The sequence below is a fragment of the Populus trichocarpa genome, chromosome 1 (genome assembly GCF_000002775.5).
Source record: "Populus trichocarpa isolate Nisqually-1 chromosome 1, P.trichocarpa_v4.1, whole genome shotgun sequence".
NCBI classification, from domain to species: Eukaryota; Viridiplantae; Streptophyta; class Magnoliopsida; order Malpighiales; family Salicaceae; genus Populus; species Populus trichocarpa.
In genome coordinates this window covers 31,232,773-31,247,525 of record NC_037285.2, presented here as the reverse complement: position 1 = coordinate 31,247,525, position 14,753 = coordinate 31,232,773, and the positions used below count along the sequence as shown (strand labels likewise).

Sequence of the window (14,753 nt, the reverse complement as noted above, 5' to 3'; positions counted from 1 at the left end):
AATATGTCGTATTTGGTAACCATTTTTTGTTAATTTCCGATTTCCAATTTCTACCTCTACTCGGACAAGAAGAATACTTTTAATTTTTTATAACAAGAGAAAAACTCAATGCTATATTTTTTTTCCCCGACAAAAATTAAACAAAAAAACGTTGACATCAACCTAAAAGAAAGAAGACGAGAAGGCTGAATTTGATTAGGCAGGGGATTCGTGGTGAATAAGAAAGAGCGTGTTGCTGACGAAGGCGCGTAAACCAGTTTCCAAACATTAAAAACGAAATTACCCAGAAAATCACTGCAGTTTTTCTTTCTTCTACTCTAAGGACCCATGAAAAAACAACCAGACACGCCCTGACGCGCATATATAAACGTGATGCTTAAAACCAAGCAGCGATAGATTAATCAGCCTCGGACGTGGTTTTATTTCAAAGTCAACCGTATTGTGGATAAATATTACAAGCCTCCTCCCTTTTCTTTTCTCTCTATAGCTATCTTGTAAAATGTCGGTTTCTGGTATTCAAGGCCATCTTCTTGAAGTCACCGGTATATTTTTTTTCTTCTTAATTTTGTTTTATTTCACGTGATTAAGCAAACGCTTTATTTCGTTCTTCTTTTTTTGTTTTGAAATTGATTGTTATTTGTTTTTTTATGCAGTTGTTGGGTGTACTAAATTGAAGGACACTGAATGGATTTCGAGACAAGATCCTTACGTTTGTGTTGAATATGGTAGCAATAAGTTTCGCACAAGAACCTGCACTGGTACTTAATCTTCTACTATCCTGCACATAGATCTCAATCTGGCTTTAATTTGAAGTTTATTTTGAGCAGAACTGGTATTTATAATGATTGTTTTTTTTAGATGGAGGCAAAAATCCTACATTCCAAGAGAAGTTTATGTTTACACTAATTGAAGGGTTAAGAGAGATAGGTGTTGCTGTTTGGAACAGCAATACCCTAACTTTTGATGATTTTATCGGCAGCGGAAAGTAATTAGTCTTTAACCTCTTTTACTTAATTATGCTTTTCTCTGTTGATCCTTGTGGCTTTTGGCTTTAATTTGACATTGATTTTTTTTTTGTTTATGTTACTGTGTATAGGATTCAATTGCACAAGGTTCTATCGCAGGGTTTTGACGATACAACTTGGCCACTTCAATCTAAAACTGGAAGGTAATTATAACTGCAATTTGCATGATTTAACTGCGAAAGAGGATTGGTCTAGCTTTATCTGTTAAGTTCCCTTTCATTGAATGCCAATATTCTGAAATAGTGATTTCTATTTGATTAGAATGGGGCGATTACCTTCTTTTGAAAAACATGTGTTCTGATTTTGATGGTTTGTACATAGAATTAATGATGGATTGGTAAAGTTGGGGCCTGAGCTCGAGACTTTTTGTCTCCTGTTTTGCAAGAGTACTAATGAGATACAAGCCATTTGGTATATTGCGTTGAATTCATATCAACGAAGGAAAATGAAGATTTTAGACATTGAATTGGATGTCAGTTGGAGTGCATGTCTACAGATAGATGCGATATTTTTTTGCATTGACAAACTGTTGTATGATTTGATTTTGTGGTGATGTTATACCATATTGGAAATCAATTGCAAATTAATTTTGGTGCTTTCCACTATATTTACTTTCAGTTTATCAAACTTTTATGTGGTAGATTTCTTCCCACTGGCCACTGGCCACTGAATGCTATTGCTTGCAATTTGGTGAGGTTTCTCCATCTGTATGCATTCAACTTTGTGAGGCAAAGATGGGGAAGCAATGACCACTCAAGTTTGAAACACAGGACTAGGATATTGCCTTAATGCTTTGTAGAGGATATTGTCTTTCCATTTTGAGGCTGAAAGAATACAACTCTCTGCTTCTCTTTAGAGTGACCATATTATTTTTGGGGCAGATATGAAGTGGCTCATATGCATATTTCATCCTTATACTATGTTTGTTTAGGAGGGTTGAGCGGTCGAGGAGGAAAAGATGGGGCTAAAACCCTCCCATCTTTGTTTGGTTTTCACTACTAAATGGAAGGAAAGGTGGGGTTTGGAGGCTTCAAACCCTTCAAATAAATTAAAAATCTTAACACCCCAAATTAGGGTGTTTAGTGGGGTTAAGATTATTAAATGACACAAATAACCCTTACTAAGAATAAGAAGTGTTTAATGGGGTCAAGATTATTCAAAATGACACATAATCTTTACTAAGATTAAAAACTAACTTCTTTTTACCCATTAAGGCTATTTTTGTAATAGTCACTCTTACTTCTTTTTTTTTAATCTCCATTCCCTTCCTTTCTATTCCATTCCCTTGCATAACCAAAAAAGAAGTGTTTAGGGCCCACTTGGTAGTGTGGCGTGGTGCGGTTGAAACTGTGTTTTCCACCAATCATAATTTTAAAAGTGTTTGGTTAATCAACACACACCCCGGTTTTGCATGGGTCCTACTAAAAACTCTCTTGAAACCTTGGTTAAGAAAAGCTACAATTTTGTAGCTTTTCTTAAACCTACATTTTCAAACTGTAATCCCAAAAACTACCATAATGCTAAACACACACCAACCCCACCCTTCCATCCAAACATGGTGTTAATAAATTTTCACAACCCCTCCATTCCTCTACCAAATTAGTTAGGCTAATTTCATATCCCATAAAAAGTTGCATTGATACTCCTGGATTAGATATCAATAAACCAAATATGCTGCGTCATTGATAACAGACGCACACACTGCCATGTTTTTGCTCCAAATCATGATGTGGGAGTTCACTGGTTACATATGTTTTTCGCCTGTTTGGTAGTAGTCTCATAGCACATCTTTTCTAAAGTGTGCATTTGTTTTTTTCCGTGATCACAGGTATGCTGGAGAAGTAAGATTGATAATACACTATGCAAATGCCAATGTAAGCTATCTCTATGGTGCTGTTATAACTTACAATTACATATACTGAAAGAGCTCTTATCTTTTATGAAGATATTTTGATTGGTGGAAGCTGAATACCTGTGTATTATTTCTTGCAGAAAGCAGCAGCAGGCTATGCTCCTTCAGCACCACAATATGGAGCCCCTGTTCCTCAAGTCTCATATTACTCTGCACCACCACCAGCGCATGGAGCTCCTTATGGACAACCATCGACAGCATACACAGGCTCATCTCCTTATCCATCATACCCTCCTAGTTCAGCTTATCCACCATCAGCGTATCCCCCACCACCAGCTGCAACTTATCCTCCTGCACCGTATCCGGCAACTTCAGCATATCCTCCACAACCATATCCACCTCCACCTCAAGCTTCACCCTACTATCCTCCAGGTAACTGAACGGTTCATTTTTGTACTTAGAGACTGATATTCTTTCTGGTAATAATGTTAAAATAATCATTTTGACTCCTCTTTTTTTTCCCCTCCAGGCCCGTTTCCTGGAATCTATCCTCCACCACCGTACTAAAGTGATGCTTCAGGATGTCCAGTGTGAAGAAGCTACAAGTAGAATGAACTGCTTTGTAAAGAACACTAGGTTTTAGTGATGCTAGGTTTTTCCTCCACCCTGAGGAGTTCATTATATTTCTTGACCAAGTATTTTCCATGGATATATCTCACTTTGCAAGATAATTTTATTACTCGTTGTATGCTTTCTTGGGCTGTTAATGACCAGCTGTCGCAGCGTGTTTCAGTAATGTAAAGAGTTCAGTGTGCTTTCATTCAGAGACTGTTTTGGATCTTCCTGCTGCTATGCTCGTGCTCCAACTTTAGTTTTCATCATCTGTATGTTATTCCTCCCACACGCACACAGATGAACACTCATGCACACAAACACAAACACAGAGATACATACCCGCTCCAGGGATCTTGCTCTTGACAAACAACAGGCTAGAGCCAACCCATCAATGCGAAGGTAAGACCATGGTAATGTTTGATTAACAGTTCAGATCGTCTCATGTAAAAAGGATATTTAGTCATCTGTAAGACAAGAGGATACCAGTTATCGCCCTTGTGGGTTGAGCTTTATTTGAAAGCCTTGGATTAGTGCCCTTTCAAATTAAGATCTCAGCTGATGCATTTCGGATTGCAGTAACCCTAACGTCACCAAGCTTTAGGCACCCCAAGTATCTCTTTTGATACTTGGAATGCGATTAATTATCCATCACCAAAAGCTTACAGCAAGGACTTCAGTTTTTAAAAAAAAGAAGAGGAAAACCCAAAATCTTGACAGACGGGCTTGCAATTTGTTGCAGGATAAGCATTGACAGGGTCAGACTTCTGAGCCAGTGTCTAAGAATATTACTGGTTTTAACTTTAACCAAAATATTAGGTGAGTGGTTGCTTTCACTCTTGAAGTACAGTATGAGGAGGTGCTTTCTCTGTTGATTTAAAGTATAAATCTTTATCGTTAGAGCTCATCATTTTTACCTTTGCATTGATGGGATAGGTTAACTAGAAGCACTTGGTTCAAGAGATGCATGCGTTCATTGGCCTGTCTTTCGGTTAGAATCTCTAGTATTAATCCCACGTCCTCTTCCAGCATTTGATCATAATCATCACCCATTAACTTAATCGATCGAGATCTTCCAACATCATTAATTATGAGCACTTGTAAATCATTGGCTTTGCGCTGGGCCTGGAATATACAATGTCACAGTCCTGATGTATCTGATATCATTGGATTTTCAAAAAAAAATTAGTCTTTTTTTTAATGTTTTTGAATCTGTTTTAATATTAAAAATAATTTTTAAAAAATAAAAAATATTATCTTAATATATTTTTAAATAAAAAATATTTTAAAAATTAACCATTATAATGCTTCTAAACACACATACGCGCGTAGTGGCTGCCATGTGACTAGTTATTCGAGGATGAGTCAAAGGTGCCAGGTTCAACTGGGCACTTTATTAAGCAGTTGTGTGATGGACGCGTACACAGTTTTCTGGGGTCACAGGCAAAGTGAGACATCATTGGTGAGTTTGAAAGGTTTTAGTTATAGTGGATGACAAATTAACCTCTCTCTGACTAGTGAGCGCTTTGTGGTTTGATTTTTGAATCTTTAAAGCAGCCATTGTGAACGAAACACAATAAAAATAGAAACCAGCCACAGTCACCAAAAAGCTGGAGGTGCTTGGAAAGCATGGTGCTATGTCAACAACAGATCAAATTAACGTTTTCATTTTGATTCTCTAAAAGCTGATTTAATCGCAATGGTGGATTATTATTAGACCTAATCTTTCATAAATGCCCTGGCTATATTATGATGTCGACAGCCATGGAACCAAGTACTGATTCGGACTTGGCTCGGTGGTTAAAGTTGGCATTCACCTTGTTTATGTCCCCATTAATTGAAATGTACTTGTGAAATTATAGTCTACAAGGAGAGAATGCTATAATTTACTAAAATTTGCCACGATATTACCATTTTTTCCTCTCAAAAAACAACGATAACACCGGAACTCCCAGAAGCCCTGCCATGGTGGATTGATTCTCAATACTCGAGATATCATTTGGTGAGTGGGAATAGTGTTGCTTAGAACCAAATATTGGAGAGCTACACTCGGTGCTAAAGATTGTTAATTTTGACTATCAACAAGGATGATATTACAGCTAATTCATGATGCTTATGATGAAAAGGTGGAGTGCGATTTGCTGACGAATAACAGTGCATCGACTCTTGCCAAGACGGGCGAGATTACGACCATGAAATTTCCTCCCTCGACTCCTTGATTTCAAGATTAATGCCACTAGTAAAAGAGAATCTACATGGAAGTGGGACTCGAGCCATATTTTTTTGCATCATTGCAAGTGGATGCTTGAAATAGATCCAAGATGCAAGCTACCAAAATTATTCTGGGGAAGAGTACTAAATGTTATCATGTGTGGTGCTGTCTCGGAAGTTAACTTCTGTCTACATACGAGAAGAAGTCGTCTTGGAAGTTCCTCGGTGTTAACTTCTGTAAGGTTAATAATCCCTTTTGTCCACCACGTTGTTTAATAATTTTACATGTTTAGCTACATTTAAAAAAGAAGATGAATTTACTTCCCAAGAAATGTAAATCGAGATGCGGAAATTGTTCAAACACATGATCATGCTCTTCGATTCTTAAGAATATAGTGTGGAAAAATGCCCGCTGGTTCGAACTGTTGATAGTCTCTCAACAGTCACCCACCGCGTGGAAAAATGGGAATGAGACCAATTATGTTGACCGTGACAATGGTGGCATGATTCATCTGCTTGGTTGAGATTAAAATTATAATTTCTTATTAATCGAGGAGATTTAGTGGAGTTAGCTGAAGCATATGCATCGTGAGCGAAACTTTGAATGTATGATTGGTGCCGCGATGTAATTGCCTTACGGAAATATATTTACATCACAAAAATATTAATTTATATTTTCTTTGAATATTTTTATATCAAAATAAAAAAAAATCTAAAATCATTAAAAAAAAATAAATTAATGATTTTTCAACACGTATGCGTTTTACAAAATATTAAAACATTAATATATTTTAATTTTTATGTAGTCATTCCGATCTTATAACCTGAGTTACAAGTCTTACGGGTTAGCCGTGTTGACTCGAATAATTTCTTTATCTTTTTTCAAATTATTTTTTTTATCAACTTCATCTTTTAACATGGAGTTGATCGAGAATTAAGCTTCATAATTTTTTTTTATTTGCTTTTTATGGAGCTATTATGATGTCATGATCCAGGAAACAAGTTTTGCGGGTTAACTAGGTTGATTTTAGTTTTTTTTTTTGTCCTTCTTTAAATTGAATGTTTTTTTTTCAATTTCATCATTTAACATTAGATTGGTTAAGAATTAGACTTTATAATTTTCTTTTAATTTGCTTTCTATGGAGTTACCTGGTCTCCTAATTTGAGTTTGGTAGGTTAACTTAGATTGACTCTGGTTATTATTTTGTCCTTTTTTTTTCAATTCAATCATTCAACATTGAGTTTGTTGGGAATTGAGTTTTATAATATTTTTTAATTTGCTTTTCATGGGTTTATCACAGTCTTATGATATGGGTCGCGAGTTAGGCCAGTTGACTCGGGTTTTCTTTGTCCTTTTTTTAGTTGATTTATTTTTCAATTTCATCCTTCAATATTAAGTTGATTGGAAATCATGCTTTATAATTTGCTTTAGTTTGCATTATATGAAGTTATCATGGTCACATGACTCGGGTTATGAGTTTGGTCGATTGACTTGATCCAAGTTTGACAGGTTAACCTGGGTTGTTTCAACTCATTTTTTAAGTTGAATTTTGTTTTTAATTTCATTCATTAACATTAGGTTAATTGAGAATTGAGTTTCATAATTTTTTTGACTTGCTTTTTATCTCATGACTTGGATAGCGGCTTTGACAAGTTAACCCAAATTAATCTGGAATGTTGTTATTTTAATATTTTAGAAAAGATGCTGTCTTGATTTATTTTTAGTTAAATTATATATTTTTTTTATGATTATCTAAGTTATTTGTTAATCTAACAAATCGACTAAATCATGTCAGGTTAATCACAAGTATAATTTAATTTTTTTATTGCTTGAAATATAAGCTAAGGTAACAGTAAGTCTAGTAACAGCACTTACATGATTACATTAAACAGGGGGGAGATTTTGATTCCATTGACACCCACAAAATCTTTTATAGTACATTTGCAATATTACCTGTCTTTACTGTGTCAGCAGAGAAAAAAAAAAGAGTTGATCTTACATAATTGATGCCAAAAAGAAGTCAAAACAAATAAAAAGCTGAAGTGAAAAATAGGAAGAGGCCAAGAGAGGGTGAACTTTTGAGTGCATGCCAAATTGCCAATTACCCAAGAAAGAGGAGGGTACACCTTATCATGGTGGTTCTAAGGCTGTCACTGGCCGCACCGCAGACGACCAGACGCCATCAAATTTAATGACTTTTCTTTTTCTGTTTTTTCTCAGTCCAGATTTTTATTTTTTTACTTTTAAATTCGGTGACCAAGATGTGAGTGAGAGTCAGCTTCTTTCTTTTATTTTTTTTTGCGTGTTGTTCACCACACGCAGTTAAAGACAGTGAATCTAACGGACAGGTAAGCTAGTTGACTTCATGTCCTGGGTTGGTGTCGAGTGGAAAAGGAATGTGTGAATCCGCGTGGATGGAAAGTGCTCTGGCTTGTTCGTTCTCTTGCATGGCTTGTCTTTTGGGATTTCTCTTCCTCAGCCCACCTAGCAAAACAGAAGATTTCGAGTCCAAAATCTTATCGTGATTTGTTTTCCCTTTTCCTTTCCCTTTGTTTTTTCTTTCTTCTTAAATTCCCCCTTTAAAATCGATGGTGATAGGGCTGAGTATTACCTTGCTTTACTGTGAATATCAATCTATAAAAACAATATCCATAATTATTGTTAAACAAATCATAAATTGAGAATATGTGAATTAATACAATCTAGAAATATATAAAAAATAATTTTCCAAGCACCTATCACTCACATAGCGGGTCGAAAACTCTAATACCAAGACCAAAATCCCTGCGTGTCGCTCTATCTTTCTCAATTCTAGAGCAGCAAAGAGCTCGGTGGCTTTAAATAGGTTGGTCTAAGAGGTTCCGGCTTGATTTGTGTGCCGTTTCGCACATTTTCTGCTCGCCAAACAGGACACACCGAAAGCACAAAAAGGAAAAAAATAAAAAGACTTTCAAACCAAACCCAAACACCTACCTTTATGTTATACTATTATATATTTGCCACATTAAGAAAAAAGAAAAACAGAGAACAAAAAGAGACAAGCGTGAAACCCACCCTGTTAAAAATCAACCCCTCCCTTTCGTTTTCTTTCTCTCCTCTCTTCCATCCTCTCTTCACTCCCTGGCTGCCACTCTCTCTATCTTGCACCACCACAGAGAAAAAAGACCCTCGAGAAAAAGAAGAGAGAGGGGGAGAGGGACAATGGGTTCTTATTTGTGTATTGAATAGTGTACCAAAACCTCTTCTTCTTGGAGGAAGATGGCGATACCAAAACAACAAGAACTGGAACAAAATGAATTAAACTCACAACAAGAACAAAACGCTTCATTCCTGCTAGATGCACTCTACTGTGAAGAGGGGAGATGGGAAGATGAATCAGAAGAAGAGGTTTTGCAAGAGAGTACTTTTGTGAATGATCTTTTTCCACTTTCATTGCTTGAACAAGATTTGTTCTGGGAAGATGAGGAACTTCTCTCACTCTTCTCTAAAGAACAAGAACAGCAAGCTTCTGTTAGTGTCAACAATGTAGCAGACGATCCTTTTCTTTCCAGGGCTCGTCAAGAAGCCGTGGAGTGGATGCTTAAGGTCATTGCTCATTATGGATTTTCAGCTCTCACATCAATCTTGGCTTTCAATTATCTTGATAGGTTTCTTTCTGGCCCTTGTTATCAAAGAGATAGTAGGCCTTGGATGATCCAGCTTGTGGCTGTCACTTGTCTTTCTTTGGCTGCCAAAGTTGAAGAGACTCATGTTCCTTTTCTCTTAGACCTGCAAGTATGTTCGTTGTTGTTGTTGTTGTTGTTATCACTTCTTGATTCTAAGATTGTCACTCAAGGGTTTCCTTTCTGTTCTGTTTTAGGTGGAGGACACAAAATATGTGTTTGAGGCCAAAACCATTCAAAGAATGGAGCTCTTAGTACTTTCAACACTGAAATGGAAGATGCACCCAGTGACTCCACTGTCATTTCTTGATCATATCATCAGGAGGCTTGGGTTGAAGACCCATGTTCATTGGGAGTTTCTGAGGAGATGTGAGCATCTCCTTCTCTCTGTTGTCTCTGGTAAGTAAAGCATAGCTGTCTTCGAAATCTCATCTTGACTTTAATTTAGAATCTTCGATAAGAACAAAGTGTAAGAAAGATTCCTTCTTTAGTTTTACTTTTGGTTCCTCATCGTATGATTTACGTTTAGTGTCTTATGCTTCTTTATTTTCGTTGTTGTAGATTCAAGATCTGTCAGTTATCTTCCTTCTGTATTAGCCACTGCTACAATGATGCATGTTATAGACCAAGTTGAGACCTTCAATCCCATTGACTACCAGAACCAGCTTCTTGATGTTCTCAAAATAACCAAGGTTCGTATATCTTGACATTATTCATTATTTTTGTCTTGTATTTAAGGCCTTAATACGGCCACATTTTGTACTCATATTATTGCGCATGACATTAATGTCTCAACAACTGCATTTGTTTGTTAACAGGAAAAAGTAAATGGATGTTACGGTCTGATTCTGGAGCTATCAAGGAACCGAACCATTGCCAATAACAAGTCTCAAAAGAGAAAGTTTGAGCCCATGCCTAGCAGCCCTAGTGGCGTAATTGGTGCTGTTTTTAGCTCTGACAGCTCAAACGATTCTTGGGCTGTGCAAGGGTCATCAGTCTCTTCGTCACCAGAACCTCTCTTTAAGAAGAGCAGAACCCAGGACAAATGGGTCTTTGCGGACATCGTTAGCAGCCCACCTTCATCTCTCTCTCTCTCTCTACCCATCTCTTTCTCTAAAAATCTGCCATAGTAATATTCTTACTATGTTAATTAGCTCTCTCTTTAAATTGCCTCCCATCTTGACAATTCCAAAGTTCCCCACCATAGATATGCATCATGAGAGGGTGGCCATTTAAAGAAGAGGGGCAAGAGAGTCATCTCCCTTATTAATGTCTCTTGCGCATGCTCTTCTTCCTTTTCATGTACAAGTCTCTTTGAGAGCATACTTTATATGGACATGTTGATATTATATTCATAAAATAAACTCAAAATCATTTTTGTTCGTTCGTGTTTATATTCACTTGTTTGCTTCTATTGCTGAGATATGAATTAAATTTTGCTTCAAATTGAGATGGAACTAAGGAATTAGATTATTCTTCTTCTGTATAATCCAAGATCTTGTTACGAAAAAACTTCAACTCTAAGGGCAGAATGACACGTAGGTGTGTTCTGTGGGTCAGATACAAATTAACTTAGTTGCATTAATACTAGTACTGGATGTGTAAACTACCATCACTAGATGATTAAGGATAAATAATTGTTAGATAGAGATCATGGTTTTGTCTGTTTGCATGTGAAGAGAGGAGCAGCTTGTCGGCCAGTGGGTTAATGGGGCTTGGTTTTCGGGAGAGACTTCGATTGGGAGGGTTTTGACCACGCAAGAAGAGCCAACCTTCCTTTTGTAGTCGAGTGTGACCGTAATTCCCTCTCTCTCTCCCTCTCAACTCAATAACCTAATCCCCAACTAAACAAACACCATCCATTGATCTTAGATTTTCTGTATCTTTTTTGTTCAAAGTGCTGTTCGTATGGTGGTGTCCTGTTACCAGGGGCCATAGACTAACAGAGACTTCTTTCTTTCCCTGTTCACCCAAAGAGGAGCCTGAGTAAAACCACGAAGCTTGCATGGATATGTAAGGTTGGGTTTATGCCAAATATTCGACGATCACCATTTGCATCAGCAAGGATATCTCTTTGCAGAACCACCAAACTCTGTTATATATAATTGTATAGGTGAGAAAAATATTGTGTTATAGCTATTTATATCGCTAGTGAATTTCATGAGATGAAAAACATAAACATAAAAATTTATTCCTATAAATTAACACTACAATTTCGCAATTATAACACAATTTTAAACACTACAACATTTTTAATTTCATAAGGATTTCAAACATGCTGCCTCGTAGGATTTTTTTTTATTTTTATTTTCCTTGTAATTGCCATAGGCACGTAACCTTATTAGTAGGTGGATGCGTGGTGTTAGAAGCTCGAGATTTTGAAGGGAAAATCTAAGCATACTATACTAGCTTTTCATGCTGCGTGGGCAAATGGGCAAGACTGCAAATATATGTAGGCCAATGCGTGTCACTGTCGTTAGAAAAAGTCTCCAGTATAATATTTATAGGCAGTCTTATCATATCTAGCTAGATGTTCCCTCCATTGCCAAATCTTGTTGGCTCGATAGTTGAATGACTTTCCCATTCAAGAGATAATTAACAACATAAACTTGTTTAAAGAGTAACTAATGTCTGGATTATTAACCAGATATAGTAATTACTAGCACGCTGTAAAAGCATTATTGTCTTTCTTTCTTCTTTTTTTGAAAAAAAAAAAGAAGGTATGTTCTCTCATTATCTTATGCTCAATAATATCGAATTCCTGATTGGTCAATTAAGTACTAACGCGTACTATAACGCTAGCATCGATAAAACGACAATCAAAAGAATGCTCATTAGTGCTTTTCCCTCCCCTTTAAACAATAGAGTTACTTAGCATAGCTTTGGTAGAGACTAATCTTTTCTTGATCCTCTCCTTTATGGGTTGTTATCAATGGAATTAGACTGAGTTCTAGGTTAAAGTAGTGTATCACAAAAGTTGGGAATACCCACTACGCTATAAAGTGTACGTATACTTCTTGGTCGCCCTTCCTAAATTGCACGATGCCCTATTTTAGTGGACTCTAAATACAGGACATGCTCACCCCTTTTGGTACCTCTTTTGCTTTTTTTTCTTTAGTTTCCCCCCTTCCTTTTTTCACGTGTTGCACGCTAGCGTTATTTATGTTAATCTATGCAGTGCATGCCAGCCACCCGCGTCGAAAAATGTTAATCCACAAAATATGATGCAAGACTATCGTCATGAATAATTGTACAGTAGGTTACTGTGTATTGTGGTAACATCCTTAAATTAGATTTTTAAGAAGTGTTTTCTTGATTCTTTTTTTTTTTGGTTTTAACTGTTTTGATCACCAGGGTATGGGTAAAGCTTCCCACACCAATATTTACAATTAAGTATGTACATCTCTTTGAAAAACAAAATGCATAATTTTATCTTGGTTAAAAACTGCGCTTTATAGCAATCATAATCTATTTTTAGGTTATTCCTTAAAATTTATTTTTTAAAATAAAAAATAAAAAATAATAGTAAGAGAACTGACATTGTGGCAAAAGCTGGCCGAAGAAGATCCTAGGTATATACAGAAAAATCAGGTTGAATTTTTGGACAAATTTGGAGCATAATTATATGTAGATTTAAGGTCAAATTAAATGATTATTAGACGAATCTGCATAAAAATTAAGTTCAGTGACATAATTAGATTTTTAATAGGCCAATTTGATTTAATCATGGACCAAATTAAGAATTTAATTATGTTTAAGAATTGATTTGGGTCAAATTAAAGAATTTAATTAAATGCAAGAACTTAATTATACTTTAAACGGGTCATATTAATTTTATTTGGGACTTAATTGATGAAAACTTAAGTTTGGGAGCTCAATTTGAGCTTAATTGAGAAGATTGAATTTTTAGAGGACCAAACTTAATTTTTATAAAGTCAATTGGTTCAAATTAGGGCTAAAATTGCAAGAAAATTGAAAATTTAGGGTCAATTAGGGGCTAAATTGAAGAAATTTACAACCTAAAACCTTTTTGAAAAAGGCACCGAACTCTGGTGACTAAATTAATCGAAATCAAGGGTGAAATTGAATAGATTTGAAAGTTTAATGGTCAATTGAGAGTCAATTTATATAAATCCAAAAACAGGGATCAAAATGAAAAATGCACTAAAATTCAGGGCTAATGTTAAAGTTTGGCAGATGTAAAATTGCATAAAATTCAAAGTTCTAGGTCAATCAGGAGTGCAATTCAAGGAATCAAAAATTGAAGGACTAAATTGAATTTTGGTCAAATTCCTAAATTAAAACCCTAAAATCCAAAATGACACCATTTCATTTAACTGAAACGGTGCGTTTTGTCCAAAACGGCTATGTTTTTTACCCAAACAGTAAAAAAAAATAGGAACTAGATGACATGTCGTTTGGTTATTGCTCATCATCTTTTATTTTTTTGCCAAAAAAGTTGTCCGGGTGACTACTTTTCAAGGGCATTTAATGCTTCTTCCCTTCACCAAACTTAACAAAACATACACCACTATGATGACCAGACATTTGACTATATCCCGGTATGGTTCGTTCCAGTTGATTGACACTACAGCGACCGTGACACTGGCCCAAGAGGGCAACTCAAGCAGCCTTTAACTGCCAAAATTTGACAGTTCTTGATGACCAATTTGAGCCAATGGTTGAGATCCTTCGGGGTTGAATCAAGAGCCAAGATTTGTCCCCAATAAAGATAAAATGTTCATGTAAATAGGGGTGGGTTCCATGCATTGGTGGGGCAAAGTTGACAAAAAAATCAACCTTTTTTCTAGTTTCTATTTTTCTTCTCTCCGACAGTTTTCTTCCACTTCTTCTACCATGCCTCCACCGCCATTGTCGCCACCAGCTACACGCCGGACTTCCCAGCACTAGCAGCTAGCCACCTCCCACACCAGGTAGCCTTTTTCTCCTCCTTATTTTGCTAGAAAACCATGGCCATTTGCATGGAGAATCGTCGTTGGGTTGGGCCATTGACCATGCGGGCCTAGGCTGGACCCGTTTCAGCCTAGCCTAGATGGTTGGGCAGGGTCCAGCCCAAACTAGAGTGAGAGAGAGAGGTATGTTGGGTCGCAGTCGGCCTAACCCAACTAAGTCGGGCTGGACCCGTTCCAGCCCAGTCCAGATGGTTGGGCTGGTTACTGCCCAATTCATATTTAATAAATAAATAATATAATAATATTAAAAATATTTGTGAAATCCTCATATGTTTTTTCAACTATTTTTTAAAATATCAGGTTGTAGACTTACACTGTAAGATATAGTCCCGATTTTCTCCAAAACTTTTCTTTAAAAAAATTCAAAAATTTTAAATTAATTTCCTATTTCCAAAAATACAAAAAATATGTTGTCTT

The 14,753-nt window shown here is 36.3% G+C and overlaps 2 protein-coding genes across 2 annotated transcripts; both read left to right on the top strand.

Moving 5' to 3' along the window:
- Positions 1-359: 359 nt before the first annotated feature.
- LOC7492058 (elicitor-responsive protein 1) lies at positions 360-3,701 on the top strand. The gene is made up of 7 exons (XM_002298706.3): positions 360-542; positions 654-758; positions 859-985; positions 1,097-1,168; positions 2,854-2,899; positions 3,018-3,309; positions 3,407-3,701. Exons 1-7 carry the CDS (start codon positions 500-502, stop codon positions 3,442-3,444), a joined length of 723 nt encoding a protein of 240 aa, XP_002298742.1. The 5' UTR covers positions 360-499; the 3' UTR covers positions 3,445-3,701.
- A 4,971-nt stretch (positions 3,702-8,672) lies between these two features.
- LOC7492059 (cyclin-D3-1) lies at positions 8,673-10,746 on the top strand. Its single transcript, XM_002298707.4, has 4 exons — positions 8,673-9,475; positions 9,561-9,762; positions 9,925-10,055; positions 10,182-10,746. The coding sequence occupies exons 1-4, from the start codon at positions 8,960-8,962 to the stop codon at positions 10,491-10,493; spliced, it is 1,161 nt and encodes a 386-aa protein (XP_002298743.1). The 5' UTR covers positions 8,673-8,959; the 3' UTR covers positions 10,494-10,746.
- Positions 10,747-14,753: the final 4,007 nt, after the last annotated feature.